Raw genomic sequence first — 27,846 nt, forward strand, 5'->3', positions numbered from 1 at the left:
AACCAAAAATGAAGAAAGATTATAGGGAGGTTGGTGGAGGGGCCGGGGGCCACTGGGTAAAGGGCACTGTGGGCTGGCCCTCCCACTCTCTGCGGGGAGAGAGGCTTGTGCCTTGATCATGGTCTTTTTTTTTTTTTTTTTTTAGTTGCAGTTGGACACATTTATTTATTTATTTATTTATATGTGGTGCTGAGAATTGAACCCAGGGCTCTGTACCCACTCAGTGAGCACTCTACCGCTGAGCCACAACCCCAGCCCATTGATCATGCTTTTATGAGAACAAGTCTAGCAGGTGCGGGGCAGGGCAGAGGGGGTTCCCCTGGAAACAGTGGTTTTACCCTGTGGACCAGAGATCATCCCACAGAGGCCAGAGTACTTGACAGACGTCTGCGATTTCATATGTATGCCAGGCACTGCCTTCAAGATAAAAGTCTTATGCTACCTTTCTTCAAATAAATGTAGATCAGTTGTAGCTGATAAAAAGTATCTTTCAATTATAAATGTGTCTGAGAAGTTGCTTTTTGTCATTGTATGTTTCTTTTCCTAATGACCCAGCAAATAATCACCAAGCATTATTTGCAAAGTTTTTAAGCTTTAGGAGGGCTTTCACTTTGAAAGGTATAAAGGAAGTGATGTATTAGGTCCAAAAGATCCCCCAGTAGTGACAGAAGAAGAAATTCTGGAGTAACACAGGAGTCGGCAAACTTCAGCCCACTGCCCATCTTTCTGAATAGTTTTCTAGGAGCACAACCATGCAATCTGCTTATACATTGATCTACATCTGCTTTGCAGTAGAGTTGATCCTGAAAGCTTAAAACGTTTACCATTTTGCCCACTAAAGAGGGAGTGTTCTGACCCTCAGTACAGTGGATCATGGAAAATGCCACAGCCATTACAAAACAAAATCAACACAAACTGTATACGCAATCAGGGAAATAGGTTCAAAACGGAATCCTGAAAATGTTGACCTCTGCCCGCCTTCCGAGGAGGAAGCCATTCGCTTGGTTTTGCCGGGTTCCACAGGAGAAGGAATTGGCACTATGGGGAAGGAACGCTGGAGGGAAGAGAACGGGACTGAGTGGAGTGTCTGCTGGGGCATCCCCTGCACAGGCCACGCCACACCTCTGTGAGCCCTGGCTCTCCAACTGACACCGGAAGGCCCATAAGGCCAAGACAAAGAGCTCTGGGGGCATACTCCCTTCTCCCCCCCTGGACCTAAAAGATATTAAAAAATAAAACCAAAAGTAAGGACAGGGACCAACTGTCCCCCACTGAGCCCCAGCTACACAACAGCTCCCCCGGTGAAGGCCTGCCCAGGAGAGATGGCAAGGAAGACGGACAGCTGCAGGCCAGCCACACATCCTCCTCCTGATTACTGAGTCAGCCTGCCTCAGGGGCCAGGAGCAGGCGGGGGGAGGGGGGGGTCTGTCCTCCTGGAGACCCTGCCTGCCCCCAGGAAGGCTTCTCAACACCCACCCGGTGCTTCCACACACAGAAGGCCTGAGGAACCCTGGCTGGGGCCCACGGCTGCTTCTACCCCCACACCTGCCACCACCCACTTGCCCCTTAACCTGATGGTATCAGAGCATCCTAAAAGCACAACTTCTTGGCCTCTTCCCTCTGCTGAGTCAGAACAAAGCAGGACGCACAGTGACGACCACACACAGAGCCAGAGCAGGGCTGGCTCCAGCATGGCTCCAGCTCCCTCGGGCCCTCCCCGCCCCCTCCCCTTGGCACTGCTGTTCATTCTGTAGTGGATGAAAGGTGCCACTCAGATGGCGCATGTGTCTTCACTCCCAGCTCCCGTTCCCAGAACTCTTCTGCCCCTGCAGACGTGCTCCACACCCCAGGAGCAGCCCCCTGAACACCTGATCTTAAAAGCTCAGTGTTTCCAGGGGAAGGACTAAGGGCATGGGCTAGAATACAAACCACTCAGAGACTGCAAACAGCTGAGAGAAAATCCGTTTAATCCAACTTAGTTTAAAAATGCTTAAGTCACACCCACCACAGGAGGCGACCCCAGGCGTTCGGGGGAGGCCAGGTAAGTGATGTGGAGGCTGGCGAGGGTCTCAGCGGAGGCCTGGAGGACCTTCAGCTCTTCCCGCCACAGTGTTTCCACCAAAGCCAGCTGGCTTACCAAAGACACCTTTTCATCCTTCATGTGAGAAACCTGAAAGTGAGTTTTAAATTATTTTTTACTATAGTAAAACAGAACATAAAACTTGCCACTTTAGCCATTTTTAGGCATATAGTTCAGTGGCACTGCGTGATTCCCAGTGTTGTACAACCAACACTACTATCCCCTCCGACTCTGCCACCCCAGACATATCCTGTGACCACACATTAGCATCCTTAATCCTCGCTCCCCAAAGCCCCTGGTAACCTGCTCTCTACTCTGTCACTCTGGATTTTGCCTGTTCTGGAAGTAGAATCTACATATATCCTTTTGTGTCTGACTTTTTTCAGTTAACACAATGTCTTCAAGGTTCCTTAAAATTGCTTTTTATAATCCTAGTCACATTTTCATATAAATGAGCTGATTTCTCACTTAAAATACTAAGTTAAAACATAAAAGAAAACCTATTAGTAAGAAATCATGTGATCAATTTTTATCTATTTAAATGTATAGGCATAGGGGCTGGGGATGTGGCTCAAGCGGTAGCGCGCTCGCCTGGCATGCATGCGGCCCAGGTTCAATCCTCAGCACCACATACAAACAAAGATGTTGTGTCTGCCAAATACTAAAAAATAAATATTAAAAATTCTCTCTCTCTCTCCCTCTCTCTCTCTCTCTCTCTCTCTCTCACTCTCTCTTTAAAAAAATAAATAAATGTACAGGCATAGACACTGAATCCATCTGAGTGCCCATTATAGACAAATGGATAAAGAAAACATGGAGTATGTACATAATGGAACACTACTCAACCTTAAAAAAAGGTGCAAATCCTGGGGGCTGGAGTTATAGCTCAGCAGTAGAGCACCTGCCTTGGACACGTGGCACTGTGTTTGATTCCCAGCACCACATATATAAATAAGCAAATAAAATAAAGGACTATCAATAACTAAAAAAAATTTTTTTAAAGGTGAATATCCTGTCATTTGTGACAAGGCAGACAAACATTACACTAAATGAAAGACATTATGTTAAATGAAATAAGCCAGGAATAGAAAGACAAAAATTATAAGTTCTTGTTATATGTGGATAGAAAAAAGTTGGACACAGAAAAAGAGGAGAATGGTGTCAGAAGATGCTAGAAGTGAGGGACGGGGGAGACACTGGTCAAGGGATACAACACCCAAGCTAAACAAAAGTAGGCTCCAGAGACCTTCAAAGTCACCTAGCAAAGATCAGAGATCTACTGTACAGCATGCTGACTGCAGTTACTGACAGTATGCATCCTTGAAAATTGCTAAGAAAGGCTGGGGATGTGGCTCAAGCGGTAGCGCGCTCGCCTGGCATGCATGCGGCCTGGGTTCGATCCTCAGCATCACATACAAAGATGTTGTGCCTGCCAAAAACTGAAAAATAAATATTAAAAAAATTCTCTCTCCCTCTCTTTCTCTCTTTAAAAAAAAAGAAAAAGAAAATTGCTAAGGAATTAAATTTTAAAGAGTCTCACAACCAAAAAAAAGTATGAGATGATGTATATGTTAAATAGCTTGATTAAGGCATTCCTATATGTATATGTGTATGTGTGTGTGTGTGTGTGTGTGTGTGTGTGTGTATAAGAATATCTCAAAACATCATGTAGTACAACATAAATATATGCAATTTTTAATCAGTCAATTAAAAGGGAAAATTTTAAAGGCGTAGGTACAAAATCAACAGTAAAATCTAGCATTTACAACATTTTTTTAAATACTTATTTTTTAGTTGTAGTTAGACACAATATCTTTGTTTTATTTATTTATATGTGGTGCTGAGGATCAAACCCAGGGCCTTGCATGTGCAAAAGGTGAAGGCTCTACTGCTGAGCCACAACCCCAGCCCTAGAATTTACAACATTTAAGACATAAAACATGCTCTTAAAAAGATCTACTGTCAGGCTGGGATTGTAGTTCAGTGGTAGAGCCTAGCACACATGAGGCACTGGGTTTGATCCTCAGCACCACATTAAAAAAAAAAGAAAGAAAGAAAGAAAGATATTGTGTCCACCCACAACTAAAAAATAAATATTTTTTTTAAAAAAAGATCTACTGTCTTTAATAACATGTATAAGACAAATAACTTCACAGTCACAATGCTTAAGAAAAGGATGTCATATTCTAGAAACGTACCCTCTGAAGCATAGCAGAACTCTCCTCTAGGAGATGATGGCATATTTTCTGGGCTACATCCAAACTTGTCTTCTCATTTGCATCTGAAATTACTTCTCCAAGAAGAACTTTTTTCCAGCACGTACTAGAACCAAAATGTTCAATAAAGTAATTTCAGCAGGCTCTTGAGAAATAAAGAGCTTTCACACTGCAAACAACAAACTCCCCTCCAATTCTTCCAGAGCATAATTAAACTCCTTCTAAAAGCAGCTTCCCTAAAACCTTCACACCATGGGCAGTTCCCGTGTGGAAGCAACAAGGTGCACAAAAAGGAACAGCCAGGAAGAAAAGGCAGGGGACTGTGTGCTCCTTGCTGGCTGAGAGCAGATGTTACCATCATCACAACCCTGTGTCTGGGACACGGTAAGTGGAGTCATGCCCACCAGCCAAGGGAATAAAGCAGGAGACAGAGGAGGAAGGGAGAGACAGGACAGGGAGCCAGGTCCACAGCAGAAAGGCCAAGAGGACTTGGGAGCTAAGGCACTGGAGTCGTCCTACTCTTCAACTGACAGTCTTTCTTGCCGGGTGACAACTTGGAACGCACTTCACAAAGCAAAATGCTCAACAGGTACAGCCACAGCTTTCTTTATGTGAAAGCCACTCTGCTTAGACACTCTGCAGGTCTGCAGGAGTGGAGCTCAGTGGGCAGATGGGGCTCACTTTCTGAAGGCAGAAGAGTGTAGGTGAGCTAGGGCAGGACACTGAGCTGGAAGGGGGCAGAGCCAAAGCCACACGTGAGGAAGGAGCACCATCAGGGAGAGAGGGGATGGAGGGGCTGACTGGGAAGCAGAGATTCTGGAGAATCGGCTGACAAGAGAAGGTAAGAGCGTGCAACGTGCAAGTGGACATAGACACAGCCAGCTAGAAACTCAGAACAGCAACAAGACCCGACAGGGAAGAGTTGTGACGTCTGCAGAGTCAAGAGACAAGGCTGCGCCTCAGGAACAGAGTGCTTGTGACAGAAAGCAGAAAATTACCATGTGCCTGGACAGTGTCCTGTGCATGACCACCACCTAATGTAATCTTCACAATTACCTAACCCAAGGGAAGTGAGAACTGGCTGAACAGAACAAGAGGGTGGGAGGCTCGAAAACCCCCAGCAGGCAGAAGCCCACCACCTGCTTTTCCTGCACTCGGAGGGAAGAAAAGAGGCCTAAGGATGACCTCTGGAAAATGTCCAGTTGCTTTAACTTTAGGCTGAAATGCCTGAAAAGGTCTCATATCTGGCTTGTTCTGAGAAGGATTTAAAAATACTTGCATGGTGACAACTTGGAACGCACTTCACAAAGCAAAATGCTTTTGCATGGGTCTGCACAAAACAAAATAAATGTAAAACAAACTAATGGGAAGAACAAGTCAAAGGAAAAACTAAAGAGGAAAAAGACAGTATTGTCAGGAATGAATCAGGATGCCTGTACATTTGGAAGGACCACAAATATTCCCAAGCTTTCTTTTATAATGAAAAGAAGGAAACATATCAGTAACAGAACACACCATCTGCTGAGAGTGAAAACACCTACAGCTGACCCTTGACCAACTCAGGAGCTGACGGTGCTTGCCTGCCGCAGTCCAGCTGCAGCATAATAAGGGGGGGGGGGGTGTGACGAATAACTTCTGTAGATTGATACAGCAGGAATGGAAGCCGTTTATTGTAGGACAACAGAGGTATTTATACATTTTGCACAGCTTATCTTAATTAGCATAAACTAGATACATCAGTCAACCAATAAGGAATCTCCACACTTGATGGCTTGCTTTTGTTACTTCTCAAACCACTCCCTCTGGCATTTTGCCAGGCACCATCCAGACTTGTTTAGGAACTCTTAACATTCCCCTGGCAAAATACCACGTGTTATTTTGACTTGTCTACAGACCTTAACAGGTGCTGACACCCAATTAAAAATCCACATATATATATATTTTTTTTTGGTACCAGGGATTGAAGCCAGGGGCATTTAACCACTGAACTGTATCCCCAGCCCTTTTTAATTTTTATTTTGAGATAGGGTCTCTTTAAGTTGCTTAGAGCCTCACTAAGTTGTTGAGGCTGGCTTCAAACTTCTGATCCTCCTGACCCAACCTCCTAAATTGCTGGGATTACAGGTGCCACTGTCCCAGCCACAGATAACTGCTGACTCCCCCCAAATTTAACTACTACTAGCCTGCTGGTGACTGCAAGCCTTAACAATAATATAATCGATTAATACATATGTTGTGTGCTGTGTGTATCATATATGGCGGAAAACACACAAGGGCTGGGAAAAATGGCTTTTACTGTGATACATAACTTACTGCAGAGACAAATGCTCAGGCAGAGATGATCAGCAGAGTTTTAAGCAGACATTCCAAACATCACAATAGCAACAGGAGGGACACAAAGGTATTACAGTAGCACAATATTCACTACACTGAATTTTATGCAGTTAGGATTTAAAACTGCATCTTTCTGATATGTTTGTGCAAAAATTTTGATAAAATTTAACTTTCTGTATATTTATGGTGGCAAATGATAAAATGGACTATTATCTATACATACTTGATGTTTTCATGACATAGCTAACTTTTTCTTAATTTTTAAAGTAGTTGTAGGCTATGCAATTCATCTGCAAGGTTTTTCAAATTACTGCAAATTTCCAAAAAATTCCATGAATAAGGACCTGCACAGTGCAAATCTGTGCTGCCCATGGTTGAGATCGTCTGTTTCCCAAGTTCCTACAGGAAGAGAAGAAGGCAGCATCATGCACAGCAGGCCACACTGAGTGAGCACCAACTACATCCAGCACCGTGCTAAGAGCAATTTCTAAGCATTATTCATTTACTCCTCAGGCCTCACCGTCTTCAAGAAGTCCTCCCTCCATGCAGGGCAGCAGCAAGATGAAGGCTGCTTCCCTGAGGAGGCCCCAGGCTGCAGCAGCCCTGTGCTAGGCAGAGCACACCCAAAGGTGCTGACAGGAGGCTGCTGCGAGGGGCACTGACAGCTTCACAGGACTGCGAGGCAGCCTGCCGGGGCTCCTCCACCTGTCTCCCCATGGAAAACCCCAGGGCTCTCTAACATAGCTTCTGGGTCTGCCCTGGCAACTGACAGGCAGGGCTGTGTGAGGAGCTCTGCTGCTCCCAGGAAAAGCAGACCTACTCTTGAGTCTTGATGCTGAATGGTGACACTGCTCACAAAAGCCATCAGGTCACCAGCAGAGAAACACAAGAGTTGAGAATGAAAACTTCCAGAGCCATGTACGTGATTATGACTCTAAAACCAGAATCCAGAAATGGTTGAAATGGCAAAATTCGCCCTGGATGAGTCAGTTACATACAGAATGGCCTTTCTTTTTTCCTCTGTTTGGGTATTTAAATAAAAGCCAACACCCCCAAATTGTGTCTAGGTTGTGACTACAACTTCAGACCAATACACGTGGAACTTACAATTTTTCAGCTTCCAGACATAACAACTTAAGAGCTGTGAGTAACCTCCAAGATGGCCCATCCCATCCAAATGTCAAATTTCTAAAGTAGAAAAACAAAGACATTTCTGTCATTTCAGTATTTCATGACACCATGACAAATGGTTGATAAGCCAAACATTTTTTAGAGCATTTTTTAGAACATTGTTACCTATGATGTTGGTCAAAACAATACTTAAGAATAAATACTTAAGAGTACTTAAGAATAAAGTCTAAGAAACAAAAAATTCTCTTTTTAAATTCTTTTAAAGAATAAAAAGCTGCCAGCGCTCATCTGTAATCCCAGCAGCTCAGGAGGTTGAGGCAGAAGATCGAAAGTTTGCGGCTAGTCTCAGCAATTTAGCTAAGCTGTAAGCAACTTATTGAGACCTTGTTTCAAAATAAAAAATAAAAAGGTCTAGGGATGTGGCTCAGTAGTTAAGCACCCCTGGATTTAATCCCTGGTACAAAAAGAGAGAGAGAGAGAGAGAGAGAGAATGAATAAAAAGCTATTCTTCCAATCACTTTTAGTAAGAAGCAAAACTTGGTTAAGAGATGCACAGGACAAAGTTCATAGTGATGAATGATGGAAGAATCTGGATGCTACCGCAGCCAGATAGCTCTCACTCATCTGCTATGTGAGAGCTATCTTAATTTTAAACCTTAATTTTATCCTCAAAAAAAATTTGGAAGGGAGAACCTAAAGGCCTATCTACCCATGTAGTGTGGAACCACCAAACACACCTTCCCCAGCACCTGTACCATGATGCTGGTGACTGGTTCTACTGAAGGCCATCCGGCCTTGCCACAAGGCAGAGGCTGGGGGCTCTCTTTTAATACAGTATTGAATAGTTCAAGTTTTTTTTTTACTTATTTATTTTATTCTTTTCTTTTTAATTGTAGTTGGACGAAATACCTTATTTTATTATTATCTTTATCGAACCCAGGGCCGCACACATGCTAGGTGAGCGCTCTGTCGCTGAGCCACAACCCCAGCCCCTCAAATAAGTTTCTTTAAAGTGTCTTAGTCCTGTGTCCTCTCCTCCACAACAGTGAGCACCACTTTTCTGCACACAGTAAGTGTTCAACTAACACCTACCAGTGAGCTGATGGAGTTAGGAGGTGTTTCATGGAAAATCCAACCTCAATTTTTTCAAGAAAACTTCCTAAAAGAGTAATTTCAAAAGGGAAAGGGAAACACTTACTCTATAAAGCCATGATCCTTTAGAATGGAAATCTTTTTGTTCATCTGTTTATCAGTTGATGGAAGATATTTAACAAGTGTATCTGCATTAAAAAAAATTCATACAGAAATTTAGGGTATAATTCACACAAAAGTGTATATTCCCTCTCCATCTGCACTTACTTTCCTTCCCATTAGGATCAAGTATAAACAGTTTTTCCTAAGTCACACGAAGGAAATCTACTTTTCAAGTCCAGTTCACTGAGATCATTATTTAGTCCCTGAAAAACTGTAAGAATTCCAAGGCCTCAGGACAGAACACCCACAAGCTGAGTTCATGTTCCCATTAAGTCAATCAATGAACAAAACCAGGTCATTAAGACATGGTAATAACTTGGAAAACCACAACCAACCAAACACAGGCTCTGTAAAAAACATGAGAGAAGTCTTGTAACAAGAGTTTTTAAAAGGCAGAATTCAAATAGCATAATAATGACTGGTTGCAATTACAAAAAAAAATGCAAATATGTAAAAATTGACAGTTATTTGGAGAATAGGACAGGGTAAGAAGGGTTTTTTCTTTCTATGTGTGTAGGGCCTAGCATATATTAGGCAAGTGTTCTACTATTGGATTGTACCCAAAGCCCTTTCTTTATTTTTTAACAAAAATGTGATTTTTCTTCAAATTAATTTATTTGACAACTATCATTTCATAGCCATCAATATTAAAGTTAGGAGGATTCTGAAACATGAGCCAACCTCAAAGCAAGTTTTCCAAGAGACTCTGCAAGGCCCAATTTTAGTTGTTTTATTTATATTTTGAGGAGTATTATTAGTCTGTGTAAAGGATGCAAAGTATAACCTTCACCATTTCTATGTCCCTTTCAACTTACACATGACTACTTCAAATTATCTACTGGGGAAATCTCTAGACATTTCTTCATGACCTCCAAACCACCACTACTACTTCAGAAGAAAAACAAAAATCAGCCTTCTATGCACTATTTCAAATACTAAATTTGGAATTTTCACATCATAATTTAATGACTAAATTATTATTTTAAAATATTATCATCAATGACAATGGCTAGTTAGCAGACGACAAAAGAACACAAGTGAAATCAATTTTTTTTAACCATGGCATTAATCTCCAAACATAGGATTACATATTACACTTATCTCTTTGATTAACACAGTATCTTAACATTTTCATTCCCTGCTTTCTAAACCTATCTTCAGTAACAAGGCTTCAGTACAAATATTTCCATTTCCTTCGATCTAATAATACTATGCTTATCTCCTTAGAAATCTTCCTTTCCTTTTGCATTGTCCAATATGGTGGCCACTAGTCAGAAATGGCTTTCAACCACTTGAGATGTGGCTTGCCTTACTAAGGAATGAATTTTAAATATTCATTTAATTGTAAGCAATTTAAATTGAAACAGCTCCATGCACCCAGTGGTCCCTGTATGGACAGTGTAGGTCTACGTTTCTTCCAGTATAGGCCTCTGACCTCGTGCAATAAAACTCTGCTCAGTTCTTATCCACTTTATCAACCAAAGCTTTGCTGTTTTGAGTTCAATATTGAAACTGCACAGTTAGAAAGAATAGGGCTAGCTCTACCCAGGATAAAGTAAATGATGTGTAGGTATGTTTCAATGTTTTACTATTTTTAATAAAACTCAAAATAACAACATATCCAAGTGGGACAAAAAATTGTCTTAATAACAAAAGCAAAATTGATTCCAACCTCTTGAGACATAAACACAAGCGTGAGGATTGCAGGGGGAAACAAAGCCATACTCCAGCAGCAGCCGCTGGTTGTCGTGTGGGCCATAGCAGATGAATACCTCCTCGTGCTTTCTACAACCGGAAGCTGTTCTAATTTCATAACAACGAGTCTTCTCATTAAATGCTGCATTTACCTAGAGTGGAAATTTGTTAGAGATTATTTTAAATATAAAACTAAAAAGCTGAGCTGTGGCCTCTGTCATAAGTTATTTTTGGGTAATCCTTTAAAACTGAACTAACCATTCTTAGAAGCTCAGGAACCCAGGCCACACACTCACAGGCAGCAGTTCGTGGTCTTCCTATAGTAGTCTATAAAATCACTGCTTTGAAGCATATATGCACCAAAAGCCCCATCAAAATAAAGTCACACCAATGGGTAGTGACTGAGTCCCTAAGTTCAGCATCCTACGGCACTACACACGCTGGCATTATTCGTATATATCAAAAGAAACACCCCTCTGACCCCTGACCCCTGTGGGTCACACTGTGGAAAAAGCATCTTTCTGTAACAGTAATAATCGGACAGGCCAGGCATTGTCCTGGGCCTAAGCAAGCACAGCAGGCCTTCCCAATCTCCTCTCACTGGCACCTCTGATGTCCTCGTGGACGCATGTCACATAAAGAGAAGAGCACAAGCAGAGCCAGCCATGCGCCTGCACAGTGCATCCCTCGTGCACCCCTCACCCACAGGCAAGCCCACTGATGAACTCCTCTCCACCTGAAAGTCAGCCCTTTACCTCACATACCCATTTACCCTGCAGACACACCCATCTCCCATACCTGCCACCAAGGGAAAGAGGGTATCTGTGACTCTGTGGCTATCTCCCAAAGTAGGATTCTTCATGATTTCCTGACTCCTCTCCCCACAAATATTCATCTATTTAATAAAAGTTTACCAAACATCTATTATATGCCAAACTCTGCCCTAAGCCCTGGGGTTCCAGAGAGAACAAAAAGTCCCCATCCACAAAGATTTTGGTGCTTAATGCAGGAAGGAGGAGTCCCTCGTGATCAGAGCAAAGGTTAATGCTCTGACAGCTGTGCCACCAAGTGCAAAAGGGATGGGACAGGAAAGAAGCTAGACCTCGGCCCGGTCTAGAAGGAGCATGAAGGAAGGAGGACTCGAGCTGCTGGTAAAGGTAGCTTAGAGGATGGAGCCCAGGGCTCCTGAGGCCTGGACAGCAAAGCGGAGAAATGGGGCAAAGAAAAAGCATTCCAGAAGGATAATGGAGTCAAAAAGAAAAACCCAGAATGGATCCCACAGATTTCCCCGAAGTCAGCTACACTTTCCCCATTGGTCTCGCTCACTATTCAAAGTCCCAGGTTCTACACACTGAAATCTTCCTATCAAAACAGACATGTGTCACCATGTCAGCTTCTCACCTGGACGTGAGGGCTGTGATTCAACAAATCCAGGTATGGAGCAAGCGCACAGGTGTCCGGCTCTGCAGAAAGGCATTCCTGCTTCCTAGGCCTCAGGTACACAGCTCGGGTGTTGACAGTGCACCAGGCCCACAGGAGGGCGCTGTAGCTGAAGATGCTGTCAATGGGCTCTGCAAACAGAGGCTGCAGGGAAGAGAAAAAGTCTCTGGAGGAGGTGAAAAGCTTCTGCACATGGGCTCGCTGCTCTTCAGTCTTTGCTTTTAACGCTTTGGGTAGAAGATTCACCACTTCTGGCTCCAAACAAACAGGGCAGGTGTAGGTCTTGGGTAAAATCTGCAAGTAAGGCTTCCAGAGAGACCGGTCCCCAGCATGCCTTTCTGACACTAAAAAGGTGCACAGAGCCAGCAGAGGAGAGGGACGAGGCTTCCACCTTGAAAAATTAAGGTCAGATTGAAGGAGTTACTCTGACTTGAAATATGGAATAAGCTAAGTACTTTGGTTTGCTGCAGGGAGAACTGTGCTCCAACGGTCGACACGCCCTATGCTGACTTAACACCCCAAGAGCCGTCTCCTTCCTTAAGGCTCTTCTCCAAAGTACATCCTGGCCAGGGACCTCAAAAAGCCACATTTATGTGTCAGAAAAGCTGACTCTACAGATTTCAGGACTGTTTACAAGATTTTTTACATGTTTTTGAAAACAAAAATCAATAAAACACCTCTTTGCTTCCAACTTTGTTCTCCTGTTTGAAAGCTTCTGCCATAAGCCCATTGGTTTCACCTGGATAAGGGTATAGAATACAATGGGGAAAAAAAATGGTGGAAAAAAAAACCTAGACGTATACCATCCAATATAGGGACCATAGGTATATGTAGCTGTTTATTTAGAATTAAATTAATATTTAAAATTCAGTTCCTTTGTACAGTAAGTCACATTTCAATTACTCAAAAGCCATTTCTGCCAGTGGCTACCATTTTAGACAATGCAAAATAAAACACCTCTGTCACTGCCCAGCATTCTACAGGATGGCACTGAGTGAAATCATAATACACTCACTAAACTTACGTGCTTTGTTAGAAATTACATAATTTTCATTAAATAATTACTGATAAAATATCTCATGTGGCATGAATGTGTTTAGAAAAAGTTATCATTAATCTTTTAATATCCAAATATCCAGATTCTTATATTGAGATGCATTCCACCTAAAACTAAAGAATGAATGAGAAAAGGTTAACCCTAAGGGCAACCTTGCCCGCAGTCAGCCAATACAAAGATGCAAGGGCGGGTGCCCAGAGCTGTCCTTAGGATTAAGCAACAGCACAACCTTTCAACCCATAATGTAGAAACTCCTTCCGCTGAGGTGCACCCAAACAAATGCCCACCAGAAATGAGCCAGAAAATACTCTCAGCTTTCTTAACTCCCACTTCACCTCCTCTCTATACCTAAAGAGAATTAATTAATTCTTTAATATTATGAAAGAATTAATTAATTAATTCTTTCATAATATTAAACCTCTTCATAGTTGAGGAAGAATTCAAGCACATAAAAATAAGGGTTAAACTAAAAGAAAGGGTTAACTAACCCCCGTGGATACCTACTATGACCAAGGGAACAACTGCTACCTATCAAGGCACTTGACTGTGATTTACATATATGGTCCCACTTAACCTCCACTTTCTAGTTAGGTGATGGGTCAGGACTCACACCTGTGTCCCCTGCAGTCTATTATTAAAGACTTCAAAATGCAGTTTATATGCAGGAAGAATAAACTTCTAGGACAGAATATACCTTTCAATTTGCATTCAATTGAGTTCAGATATTTATCTGCTAGACAACCATCTGGATCCTACTGAACTGTGCCTTGGATAACACATTTGCCATGACAAAGGCATTCAGGAGAAGCACTGGCACCAGATCAACATGATGTGGCCACTTACTTAGTAATGTACACCCCTAAGTAGCTTCGAATCACTGTTTCCGTGGTGAGCAGGCAACTCTCAGGCAATGAAATAATCATCTGTCCCTCCTTGCCAAAAAGAAAATAAAGTTTAGGACACCAGTATTTTGGGATGGACTTGTACATATTGTGAAGTCACTGATCCCGCAATCATCTACCCAAAAGCCCGTACTACTCGCCACAAATAAGCCCAACAGCAGGCTCACTCCCAATTCCCTGAGTCAGCAGATGAGTCTGCTCGAACACTAGTTCAACAACCACACAGAATTAAAAGTTCAGAATGGGAATGACTCCCACCTGTCAAACCGGCACAGGAAGGAAACATGGAAACACTTGAAACCATATAGTTCTTCTAATTTCTTATGTGAGGAACCAGTGATACCTGGGGGCACAGGCACAAACCACTCAAAAAGTTCCATCCAACAAAGCTTGGCACAGCAGCATGCTGCTTAGTTTCAACTATTCAGGAGGCATAGACAGAAGGATCAACTGAGCCCAGGAGTCTGGCACCAGCCTGGGAAACATAATGAGACCCCTTTTTCTTAAAAAAAAAAAAAAAAAACTATCCAGTGAAATCCAAGTGAGCAGGCAATGGCCTAATCTCTGAGATCTGTGCCAGAGAAGGCAGCCCAGCACACAGATTCTCATCCTACCACTTGCAAAAGTGTATATTGCAGTTTCTCTTACTAAGATACAACCACAGAGAGAAAAAATGAAGACAAAAAGTAACAAACAGGCACTGGACCCTGGAGACACTGGTAGTGTACAACATCATGGAACCAGTAACAATCACCAAATAGAGCACTAAGAAGCAGATAGAAGAGCCTGCCTTCATTTCAACCAGCATCAGTAATTTAACCAGTCAGTAAATTATCTCAAAGCTCTTTGGGTTCAATTTATGGTTTCTGAATCTATAAAGCAGGTGATCAGTGTAGACATCCCATGATCTTCTACTTTAAAAAATAAATAAATAAAACATTCTATATCTTGATTGGTAAATATCTCTTTAACAAATAAATTCTCCAGGCTATACAGTTAAGATCTGTGCATTTCACTATATGTAAAATGTCTCTACTTTTTAAAAAGTTTAATTAAAAAGTCACAGTTGAAAGTACAAATGAAGCAACTACCAATTATTGTTTAATAATTTCAACAAAAACTACTTATAGATACTGCTATATATATGAGAGGTCTATTTCTTCTACTCAAATTTTGCTTCAAATAAGTCAAGGCATAATTGACTTATTATGCCTTTCTGAAAATATACAAAATATTGCGCAACAATGTGAATATACTTAACAGTACTGAACTGTACATGAAAAATGGTCCAAATGGCAAACTAAATTTTATATATCTTACCACCATTAAAAATTGAAAACTAATAAAAATACAAAAGCAGCACAATAGAATTACAACATCGAAAGGTATCGTTTTCTTAGCTGAGTTTAAAACAAATTAAATAAAGGAATTAAAAATAAATTTAGGGTCGGGAGGTGTAGCTCAGGGGTTGAGGGAGGCTTTGCATATAAAAATACACAACACCAAAAAAAGAAAAAAAAAGTTTAGATAAACTTAAGGTAAAGGAAACAATTAATTTCTAACTTTAAAGAAAAGCATGCGTCACATAATGCTCTAAAATATCACAGAGAAAAACTAAAAGGGACCTAAAGATCATCTCCTTATTTACCAGGTAAGGAAACAGAAGCAGGAAGGACTGGAATCTCGTTGCCAATCCCAGAGTTGGCAGCAACCCCTGGATCAGGCCTTGTCCCCAACTTGCTCAGGCTCTCCTCCCGTACCACGAACAGCACCCCTCACGCATCTACAATATGACCTGATTTTTAAACCTTGATGTGGTGAAGCATTAGGAGAGGCCTACACCAAAATGACTTCTCTCTTTCTTCTCCTAACAAAGTCCCATTTAAAGAGCAAGGGGCCAAAGAAAAGGCAGCAGGTTTTTCCCTCCCAAGTAGCCGCCAGGCGGAGCATCAGAACACTGGCCAATGGGGGCGGGGCACTGGGAACATCCTTCCAGGGAGGGTCCCTGCACTGCCTTTCCCCCTTGCTCCCTCCTTTTGCTCCAGGAGCCTAGACAGGCTTGGGAGGGACCAAGAGCTAGAAGGAGACTGAGCCTCTGAAAGCCACAGGTCTGGCCCCTCTAGGCTTTATTAAATGATAGCAAAATACACTTCTGCACTGTTTTTAAGCACTGAGACACTCGGTTTTGTCTTTTATATGAAGCAAACTTAACCCTACTTGACGGAATCGTAAGAGAGAAGTGAAGTACTTTTGATTCACTTGATTTGAACCACAAAAACAAAGCACCAAAATCTGTGTTAGGTTTCAAGGACAAAAGAGAAGTTCTCACCCGCAGGGGTGTTCTGCTCATCAGCCCTCTTCCTGTACCTAGGAAAGCAAACATGGAAAAGAGGTGAATATCTTCAACTGTATCTTCAAGGTCCTAGAGAGCCCATTTTGAAAGAAAAATGTGAATGAGCTCCAAAATTACAAAAAGCTGAAGATGGGTGTCCTTAGCCCTCCACTCCCAAGGGAGAGGAGGTCAGGAAGCTATTCTAGAAAACATCATGAACTCCTTATGATATTATAATCAATCTGATAATGTGGCTTTCACAGATCATTCTTTGACTCACAAAAACAGAAAATTAAACATTCTGTTAGAGCTGGCAGAAACCCTGATACAAAACAACTAGGTCAAAGCTGTCAGAACCAAAATGGAGTTAACTTGTGCCGTGAAGGAAGGGTCCTCACACTTGATCGCCTGACAATAACAACTGTCACAAAAGATTCTGCCACAACCACAACCTCAAACAAAAATACTTCTGTGAGGATAATTGCCAGCAATTGTCTGTTCAACCCTGGAATGATGCCACCCTTGTTATTGATCCTTACAGCCAGCAAAAATTGTTCATTTATCTTACCCAAACCTTCTCGTTCACCTTTAAAAACCCTTATCTTCCTCTGCCTCCCTGGACATGCCAGTAGTTCACTATGGCCTGCCATTCCTGATTACACTGTTTTGGAGCCCCTCTCTGTTGTTAACTCAAATCAAGCAATTTAGTCCAAACTCACCACATGTGGCTGATTCTTGGGGAACAACATATTATTGCACTTGGCCAGAGGCACACACGGAAATCATCTATCTTGGGAGACACAGAGGAACTTATTTTGCTCAAAGTCAAATTAAAACTGAATTATAATGTTAATGGCCAGAGGAAGCATTCACTAACATATACTTTTACATTTTCTATAAGGTAAAATGTCTGTATCCTGCCCTGTGATATAGAATTTCAGGGCCCTTCTATCACACAACTCCTTCTCTGTACTGTGGCAGACCCCAAGTCCCTTTGAAGGGCATCCTGGTGTATTCTACCATTATTTCTAGCCCACCCATGGGCACAGCAGGGTATCCTTGTATGCAGGTATGCACTAATAGCAAGCTATCCAACTTCTGTGACAGAATGTTCCAGAAGAAAATTACAACCTAACCTCCACAATGAGCTCTTCAATTCCCATATCAGAGGTTAAAATGCCTCAGCTCAGGTGACTGTGCAGCCTGTAGCACTGATCAATTGGCCATTCACCAGCTCCTCCTCCAAGTCACTGAACTGTACACCTGACACCAAGCTGAGGGACAATATGGACTGAGGGCCCTCCCTCGCCTACAGAAAACTATGCCAACTCACTGGGGCCAGGGATAATCCCATTAGCCTGCATGCTTGAAAAATCCCAGGAAACCACCACAGGCAAGGTGACCAGCACACGGGTCACCCAGTATCTTTCCTATGATGCCTAGCTAGGCATTCCCTGCAGGTCAGGGTCCAGGGCACCTGCACTTCCACTGAACAGACAACTAGATTTAGTGCACAGGAGACCCAGAGTCACGGCACTGGTCCTGTCAATACCAGAGAACCTGGCTCAGTTGAATTTGTAGCTCCCCTCCCACAGGTGTGTAACATATCATAATTGTGTCTTTTATGTCCCTGTCTAAGACTTCATCTTATTTTTACATTCTCATTCTCCTTTTCCTTTTGATTTCATCATTCTGTCATTTCCCTTCACCTACCACGTACATTTATATTTACAACAAGGTGAAGCACAAACAGTGTAGACAAGTCAAGAAGCCCACCACCCAGCAACAGATGTACTGTCAGAGAGCGCTCCACCCACTCCCATCTGAGAGAGGTCAGCAGAGCTGAAGCACAACTCTTACCTGGAAAACGAGCAGGAGTTAAGTTCCTATCTTCAAACTTCCTGTTTTTCAGCCACTTCTTTAGCTCTATAAATTCAGACTTGTAGCTCTCATTCACTGGTTGGGAGAGGAAAAAACATGCTCATTAAAATTACTATATACTAAGAACACCTATAATCAAGAATATCAGACGGACTGATCATAAAAGGTTTAACATCAACTAAAACAGAAAGACCATTCACTATATGATCATCTCCATAGATGCATAAAAGTATTTCATCAAGTCCAACATCCATCCTGATAAAAATTCTAAGCAAACTAACACAAGGAAACTTCCTCAGCCCAGGAAACAATATCTAACAAGGACACAATGGTGACAAACTCAGTGCTTTCAAGACCAAGAGAAGCGTATCTCACCTCTCCCTTTTCATCAACACCAGTATACATGGCAAGAAAAACAAACCGAAGGAATGAAACAGGGAAAAAAGTAGTAAACCTGTCCTTATTCTCAGAAGACATGAGCACCCATAGAGAAAATCTAAGGGGAGTCTACAAAAAAGCAACCAACTAGCCAGGCATGGTAGCACACACCCAAAATACCAGCTACTATCGAGGCTGAGATGGGAGGATTGCAAGTTTGAGGCCATCCTAGGCAATACAAAGAGATAGAATCTCAAAACTATGAAATATAATAAAATACAAATACCAAAATATTATGTTGCAGCATATCAAATCAATTCATAAAAATTCAATGGTATCTCTACATATGAGCAATAAACAAAAATTAATATTAAAAATATCATATGAAATAGCATCAAAAAATATATAATTCAAGAACCTAAAAAACAGATAAATCTAAAAAAATGTAGACCTGCACAATAAGAACTTCAAAATATTATAATTAAAAATATATAAATAAATAGACTCTTATAAATTGAATATTATTGCCCTCCCAAAATGAGTATGTTAGAGTCCTAGTCCAACAGTATTTGAAGATGGAGCCTTAGGGAGTTCAGATTATGAGGTCAGGAAGTCGTGAGGGTGGGGACTTTACCAAGGAATCCCTGCTCTTACAAGAAGCAAAGAAAGAGGACTGAGGGTGTAGCTCAGTGACAGAGTGCGTTTACCATGTGTGAGGCTATGGGTTCCATCCCCCAACACTAAAAAGGAGGGAGAGAGATGGTCTGCCATGTGCAGACAGTGGTGATGCAGATGGTCACCAGCCAGAAAGACAGCACTCACCAGGAACCAAATCAGCAACACCTTCACCTGAGGTTTCCCAGCCTCTACTACTAAGATATAAATTTATATTGCTGAAGCCCATTCTATGGTATGTTGTTATGGTAACCCAAGCTGATAAAGACCAAGAATGAAATAGATTCTAATCAAGTTAAGACACATATGGTACACCCTAGAACAATAACTAAGGAAATAATCCAGAACAACAAAATGAAAAAACAATAAAGAAATGAAAACAGTTCACTAGAAAATGCTGATTTCATACAAAAGAAAACAGTATAGAAGAAGTACTGGAACAAAAGCAAAGATAGGCGACACACAGAAAACAAAATGCAAAGTGGCAAATGTAAATCCACATCTATCAATAACACCAAATGTCAGTGCATTAGGAAATTTGGGGAAAAGCAGAGTTTGGTAGGCTAGATAAAAACAAAATTCAAGTATATCCCGTCAACAGAGACATTCAGATAATGCAAGTAAAGGATAGAAAGCCCCAGAGGATGCACAGCACCTAGGGAACAGAAGTGACTACTCCAACAAAAGACCAGAAAGACTTTCAAGCAAAAGTCAGTAGAGAGAGACATTTATAACAATGAAGGGGTTCATCCATCAGGAAGACATAACAATTACACACAGATAGAAACCAAACAGCAGAGCCCCAAATATTGAAGCAAAAACTGGAAGAATTAGAGGGAACAGTTGACAATTCTACAATAATCACTAGAGACTTGAAGATCCCGCTCTCAATAATGAGTACTTAAGCAGAGGATCAACAAGGAAGGAGAGAGAGCACAAGGACCCAGCAGAATGGAAGGAGAGCTGCTAAACACCTTACCCACAGCAGCAGAAAGTGCATTTCTCTTAAATGCACAAGAAGCATTCAGGATAGATCACATTACAGACTAACAAAAGTTGGCAAGCACATGGAAAACTGGGACTCTCACAAACTGCTATGGAAGTATAAAACATACAATCACTCGCCCATGCTGCAGTTTCTTACAAGTTAGACACACATTTGCCACACCATCCACCACCACTCCCGCCTATGTAGTTATTCAAGGAAACAAAGGCGTAAGTCCATGCAAAGACTTGCACACAAGTGTTTGCAGCAACTTCACTTGCAATGGCCCAAAACACAAATGACTCCAGTGCCCAGTTTGGGGGAAGCAAAACTTGAGCTCTACAGTAAGGGTCTGAGGGTCTGCAATTACTCTGGCAAAAGACACACTACCAAGAAAATAAAGACAGAATTTTATTCACCTGTACACACAGATATTCACAGAAAAATGCAACTCAAGGAGGTGGTTAAATTGTGGGGCTTCTGTACCATCTCATTAGGGTACTTTGGTGGGGGAGAAGGCACTTATGGGGAAATGAATGGCCTTAGAAAGACACAGGCCCTCAGAAGAGATGAGAAATATGATAGTCTTGTGATGATACTTATTAAGGTGACTTCTCATCCCAGTGCCAGGTTCTCATCTCTAGTGATAGGAATCAACCTTCTCAACTTCCAAAACTTCTGGGCAGAATCATGACCAGTGAACACCACTCAGAGGCTTTGATTTTAAACAACAAGTGAATGAACTCAAGGAAAAAAGAAAAACTTACACATATACAATATATTATACATCCTTCCATCATCAACAGGATGAACAAACAATAAAGGCATTCAACAATAAAAGAGAAAGAACAAATACAAATAACAATGTGAAATTATTTCAAAATTAAATAAACCACATTTTTAATAACAGGACACACTGTGTGACTCTAGTTACACACAACTCTATAAAATGCAAACTAATCCATTGTGACAGCAAGTATTTAAGAAGTTACTCAAGATGTGGGGTACAGAGGGTTCAGTCAGGGGTGGTAGGAAGTGATTATTAAAAAAAAAAAAATGGAGGGCCAGGGTTGTAGCTCAGTGGTAGAGCGTTTGCCTCTCATACGTGAGGCACTGGGTTTCATCCTCAGCACCACATAAATACAGGTATTATGTCCATCTACAGCTAAGAATATTTTTTAAAAAATGGAAATTTTATAGCATAATGACTTCATTTATGATACACATACCAAATTATACACTTTAATTACACAATGTTCATTATGAGAATTATACCACAGTAAAGTCTTTTTTAAAAATGCACAGGCATGGTTGGGGCTGTAACTCAGTGGTAGAGCACCTGCCTCGCATTGTGAGGAACAGGTTCGATCCTCAGCACCATATAAAAATAAATAAAGATTATGTCCAACTACAACTAAAAAAAAAAAATGCAAAGGCATAAGCCTTCCAACGTACATAATCAACAAACAAGGAAATAGATCTTGTGGTAAGAGCAATAAATTAACAAGCATAATCATTTTTTATGTGTTTATTTTGAAATGTGGTAGCACTGTGTTGCCTAAGTTGGCACTGAGCTCCTGGGCTCAAGTGGTTACCCACTCAGCCTCCCAACAGCTGGAACTATAGGTACCCACCAGTATGTCAGGTTAAATGAGAAATTTTTTATTTTTAGGTTATAGTTGGACACAATACCTTTATTTTATTTATTTTTATCTGGTGCTGAGGATCGAACCCAGAGCCTCGCACTTGGTAGGAGAGTGCTCTACCGCTGAGCCACAACCCAGCCCTTAAATGAAAATTTAATGAGCAACTTTACACACATAAATACACACAGATAAAGACACAGCTTTATGGTAGCCTCTATGAAAAAATATACACTATATTGCTGACTCTCAAAAACTAGTCCGGTTTGGAAACAAGAGTTTCATGAGAAAGCTTGGAAAAATATTAGATCCTCAAAGAAGAGTACACCTAATAAGGATGATTGCAAAGACTAATGTCAATGACTAGTAGAAAGAGCATTTTCAAAAATATAGGACCTCAGCTCACTTCTGAGCACAAGAGAGAAGGCAAACAAGCTGGGAGAAGGAAAGGAGACGTTCTAGGCTAAGGAGAGAGAGAGGCAGAGCTGGAAGTGTGGGGCCCCAAACAAGGTGAGCAGAGATGACGTATTTCCAGGATATCGAGCAGCCAAATTGGAGCTCCACTGGTGAGAGACACGAGTGCCAGGCAGGAGGTGAGATCTCACACAAAAGGCATGAGGATCCCACCACACACCTAACCAAACAGGCAACACAGACACAATCCCTCAGGAAAGTTGCACCAACAGTGACAAGTAGACAGCAAAAAAGGATGGAGGCAAAGGAGCAGCGGAAATCATCCCAGGGGCAAAGGTAGAATGGGAACAAAGCTAAGAGAAATTTAGTTGGCCACAGGCTATGGAGGGCCAAGAAGCTTAAGGAGGCAGCAATTGCCTCAAAATGGTGCTGACATGCTTGGGGTCAACTAGGAAGAGTGTAACTAATTTTATACAGAAACAATTTACATTTAAACAGCACTTTTAAGTTGTCCAAGCACTTTCACATACTGTATCTCTTTCAGGCTGGTTACATAGATTGGGAGTGATGAATTTACACCCCCACTTTTATACCCTACACGTAACTAAGGTCATGGCAAGCCACAGATCCTGGGTCATCCCAGAGAAAACTACTGAAGCAATAACTGAAATATATTCATATAGTCCCCAGGCTTGGAAAGAATACAAGAGCACCATTAAAAAAAAAAATGCTCTTTAAGAAACAGTACTTTGGAACAATATCTATCTACATGGCTTTGAGAAAAGCTATGTACATCACTGGACGCTAGACAAAAAGGAGTTCTGTTTTACTAATAAAAAAACAAAACCATACCTCCTCTTGATTCAGAACTTCTGAGGTGTTTTCGCCTCCTGATCCGGCTTGTTCTCCCTCTTCCCTTCTGCATACTAAACTGGAGTTTCTGTGTAGGTGCCCAGCCTAAAATACAAAGCAGGTCTTTCTCTTACTTTCCAGCTGCATGACAGTCACCATCTTTGCACTGCTGAATATGCAAACATACATTTGGGTAAGCTGTTTCTCTAATGTGCTTTTTGTTCAGGAAATGTTTGTGCCATGAGCTAAATCAAGATCTCTTCCAAAACGGAGACCCCATCATATGGGTCCCTCTGAAACAGTTTCAGCTTGACACCTTAGTGAATGTTGATTAATGACAGAAAACTTCATAACTGATTTTTTTTTTTTTTTTGGTATTGAGGACTAAAGCCCTTTTTTGTATTTCATTAAGGCAGAGTCTCAATAAGTTACTTAGCATCTTAACTGTTGCTGACGCTGGCTCTGAACCAGAGATCCTCCTGCCCCAGCCTCTGGAGCCACTGGGATTACAGGTGTGTGCCACCATGCCTGGCTCATAAACAGGTGCTTTGGTGACCTGTAAGATCTCTATTGTTTTCTTACAATTGCTTATATTTTATCATTACCTCATTAAAAATTTCCATTGGAAAATCACCTTGAAAGGGCAACATAGTTAGAATCGGCTCTGTGCAAAAGACTTTCGGGCAATGATGCAAATACCTTATTTCTGGACTGCCCAATACAGTGGTCCCTGACACATGTGAATCTTGAGTACTTCCAATGTGGCTACTGAAACTGAAAACAGAATTTTTTTTTTTCCTGGTACAGGGATTGAACCCAGGAGAACTTGACTACTGAGTCACATCCCAGCCCTATTTTTTATTTTATTTAGAGACAGAATCTGAGTTGCTTAGTTCCTCTCTATTGGTAAGGCTGGCTTTGAACTCCTAGGATCCTCCTGCCTCAGCCTGCAGAGATGCTGGGATTACACCGTGTGCCACGGTGGGCTCATAACTGATTTTATAAACGAGTGCTTTGGTGACTTGCATATCGCAGTCGTAACCAACATTTACTAAAACACCAATCTGAATTAACCATATTTAGAACACGCAGAGCTGTGAAATTCCTGTTCCGTTAAAACTCTTCGACCAATCAAAAACTTCGCTTTCAGTGGCGAAGTCCTGTAATCCCAGACAATGAGAGGACACTGGCAAGAGAATCACTCATTTGTTCGAGGCCAGCCTCACCAACTGGACCCCCATCTTAAAATTTAAAATAATAGCAATAAAAAGCGCTGGGGGTACAGCGCCATGGTAAAGAATCCCTAGGCTAATACCCAATACCAAAAAAATGTGTAAAGTAAAAAATGCTGTTTGTCGTAGCTAACACAGTCTTGCAATTAACATCTTTAAACAGGTGTTTGCAATAGATCAGGGAGAAAACACAAGTCAAAAAAGCAGACAAGCCAAGGTGGCAAGACGAGGAGTGGCTACTAGAATTTCTACAAGCTGCTTCGGTACAAGCAGCGCTCCGCGCCCCGCAGGGCTTTCCTCTAGGGCTCGGGGTGGCTCGAAGGCCCCCTGCGCACCCGCGACGCCGGGCCACCCTCCGGCCCCCGACGCGCTCCTCCATGCCCGCCGCCTGCGGGGGACACCCACCGCCAGCGCCCGAGCCGCACGCCCAGGGAACAGCCCGCGCGTGCGCACTGCTGGGACGGGCGGCGGCCACGCACGCGCGTCTCCGCCTACGCCCAACTCAAGAGACACCTTCCTGCAAGCCCCAGCCGCCGCCACCCGGGCAACGCGCAGCTCTGACCGGAAGTCCCCCGGCTCACCCGCAAGCTCGCCACGGCCTCTGACATTGCACGGGCCGAGGGTGACCCAACCCGCACTGTCAGAGACTGAGAGCCACCACGCCCGCCTCTGGCCCTCGACCGCCCAGACGTCAGTCACTCGCGGAGCCCCGCCCCTTCCCGTCGCCGGTGTGCGCGCATGCGCAGCTGCCACGACTCGCCGGTTGCGCCCAACCTTGACCGCTGGGTGGGTGCTCGGTGTTGCGCGGGCGGCTACGACCCTCCGAGGAGCCGAGCTGCCCAGGCTTGCCCTGTGCTCCACTAGGACGCAGCTCCTAGGGCGCCCCTCGCCGCCCGCAGGCCCTACCGGGCTGGCGCTACCTGCTCCCCATACCGCTCCTCTCCTCCCCCCCCACGGCCGGGACACGGTCTCGCGCGTCTCCCCACCTGTCCCGCCCCCGCTCTCTGCCCAGCTCCAGACCCGCCTTGCAGGAGGATTCCAAATAATCCACGGGGATACCATTTCCAGGAGACGGAGCTCCATTTCTACCCACCACTTGGATGTGGGCTGTGCTTAGTAAACGGATTCCTGAAAGTACAACGTGGAACAGGGTCTGGGTGGGAACTAACCTGGCAAATACCGCCTTGGCCCGGTGGTCAAGGCGACAGCATCCGGAATAAGTCACATAGACAGCATTTCCCTCCTGTATTCCTCCCCAAACCCATAACTCGCGTTCTTCCTTGAAAAAAAGAAAAAACCAACCCCAGGATTCTTAAAATATCTTTTCTGTCATGAAAACCAAACTCTGACAAGCTGTCATAAACGAGAGAAAACCAGAGAGACATGACCATTAAATGCAGTGTGGTATCCTGGAGGGGATCCTGGAATAGAAAAGGGATATTAGGAGGAAAACAAGTGAAATCCAATAAGGTGTGGAGCTTAGTTTTTGCAGCTGCTTCAGTATTGATTTCTTGTGACAAAAATACTACAGTGTTAGGTTATGTAGATATGAGCAAGGTCACTGGAAGGGACAGGGAAGATAAGCAGACCAAAGAGAGGGATCCCAAAATCTGCTATCAGAAAGGCTATAACCAGTAGTGGTCAGAATTATTGGGTCTCTTGGCAAACAGCACACCCACGCTGTCAAACAGGTCTCGGGCATGCTCCCTAAACTGCAATATGTTCAAGATAACCCTAAACAAATTATCAAATAGCATTCTAATATAATTAGCATTGCAATCCCCTCCTTGCCATTGTATACATATTGTAAACCTAAGAAAACTCTATGGCAATGTAACATGGAAAATTGACAAATAGGACAAATAGGATGGTGGGAACAAAGGGTTAAGAGAATATAAAATGAGCCTACTTTGCCAAAAAGCAATCTACCTGCAGCCTTGCCTATCCTGAGGGGTCAGGAAATGTCACATTCCTCAACAAACTGAGGCAGGGGGCCAAAAGCCTGGCAGTCAGTGTAGATAATGAATGATGGGGGTTGAGGAGATGAAGACTGGTTATCACTGGGTTTCTAACAGCTAACCTCCTGGACAGCACTTCCCAACACAAGGCATTACCTTCTGTGCTGCTCCTTCCTGCCCTTAGGTGCTTATATGGAGAAGAGAAGGTGGTGGAATTCTGGGGGTCTATAAAAGAGCAAGATACATCCACTCCTACTGGCACCCAGCTTTGGGCCCCATTTTCTCCTCCGAAGTCTGCTACCTTTGTCCCTCTCTTAAATAAAACTTGCTTTCTGCCTGTGGCTTCTTGGGTGTTTAATCTGCAACAGTGGGGTGGAGGTAGGGGTGTGGCTACCAGTTCCTGATCTCCAAGACTCTTATCAGTATCACAGTGTTTGATTCAGGAATTTGTACTTTGTACATCTCATTTTACCACATGCAGCAAGGTTGCTGAGGGGGTACACTCCTGACTTAAGGGATATACATTTCAGTAGAACAGGGGGAGAATTCATAACACAAAGCTCTTTTTAGAACATTTTTGAAGGAAGTGTGGTCACGGACCTAATGTCAAATTTTGCCTAGAATAAATAGTTTTTTTGCAGCTTGAACATTTCAGGAAGGTGCTTATAGGTGGGGTGGAGGACTAGGCTCCTCCCTGGGACAGAGCCTTGAGCTGTTACAAACTTCCTTAGTGTTTAAGTTGTTTGAGGTGAGGGCTCAGGTGGACTTTATAACTAGTGGTCCCTTCACCTTCTGAATATAGCCCTCATTGCTCTAAGGCTTATTTAAAAAAAAATGTTTTTTCTCTCTTCTCCCCTCTTCCCCTCCCTAACAAGATTAGGGGGACAGGATTATATTTTCTTCTGCTAGTTGTGTTGCCCTTGAACATACCCACTTCAGGAAGGAGACGCCTGCTGAGGATCTGGGAAATGAATATCTCCTAAATCCATCAGGGCACCCTGGGACTCCTTACCAGAACACACCTGGAAAGTAACCCTTGAATTTCCTTTAAAACTAACTCCCTGTCCTTCCTGATCTGGAGAGTCACAGCCTTTGGGATAGTCCCCTGTTTCTCCTTTGCTAGTAATGCAATAAACATTTACCTTTTTCTCAAAACCATGTCCTCATTATTAAATTGGCATTGATTGGCACTGGGGACAGAGACCAACCTTTGCTCAGTTACAGAGTTTCCTGGGGCAGCATGTGAGCTCTTTGCCTGTCAATCACTTGCCAATCATGTGGCATAGGGACAGGGGAGGAACTAAACTCAAACCAGATTGAACGGAAAAACAGACAACCCAAATCCAGGGCTTCCTGCTCTCTTGAGACGGATCAATCACTCCTTGTT

The 27,846-nt window shown here is 42.7% G+C and overlaps 1 protein-coding gene across 6 annotated transcripts; it reads right to left on the bottom strand.

The window, feature by feature from the left end:
* Positions 1-1,950: 1,950 nt before the first annotated feature.
* Setd4 (SET domain containing 4) lies at positions 1,951-25,752 on the bottom strand. 6 transcript variants are annotated; one of them, XM_078044603.1, is made up of 11 exons: positions 25,671-25,752; positions 23,270-23,374; positions 18,302-18,397; positions 16,439-16,476; positions 14,051-14,139; positions 12,112-12,541; positions 10,688-10,862; positions 8,960-9,041; positions 7,738-7,818; positions 4,279-4,402; positions 1,951-2,170 (listed from the first exon to the last, which is right to left on the bottom strand). In XM_078044603.1, the coding sequence occupies exons 2-11, from the start codon at positions 23,340-23,342 to the stop codon at positions 1,991-1,993; spliced, it is 1,368 nt and encodes a 455-aa protein (XP_077900729.1). In that variant the 5' UTR covers positions 23,343-23,374; positions 25,671-25,752; the 3' UTR covers positions 1,951-1,990. The 6 variants fall into 6 exon arrangements, with proteins under 6 accessions (XP_077900729.1, XP_077900724.1, XP_077900727.1 ...); XM_078044598.1 differs by lacking the exon at positions 25,671-25,752 and adding an exon at positions 25,083-25,248; XM_078044601.1 differs by lacking the exon at positions 25,671-25,752 and adding an exon at positions 24,907-25,038.
* Between the last annotated feature and the right edge of the window lie 2,094 nt (positions 25,753-27,846).

This window comes from Ictidomys tridecemlineatus, chromosome 3 (assembly GCF_052094955.1).
Source record: "Ictidomys tridecemlineatus isolate mIctTri1 chromosome 3, mIctTri1.hap1, whole genome shotgun sequence".
In the NCBI taxonomy this organism is placed as follows: Eukaryota; Metazoa; Chordata; class Mammalia; order Rodentia; family Sciuridae; genus Ictidomys; species Ictidomys tridecemlineatus.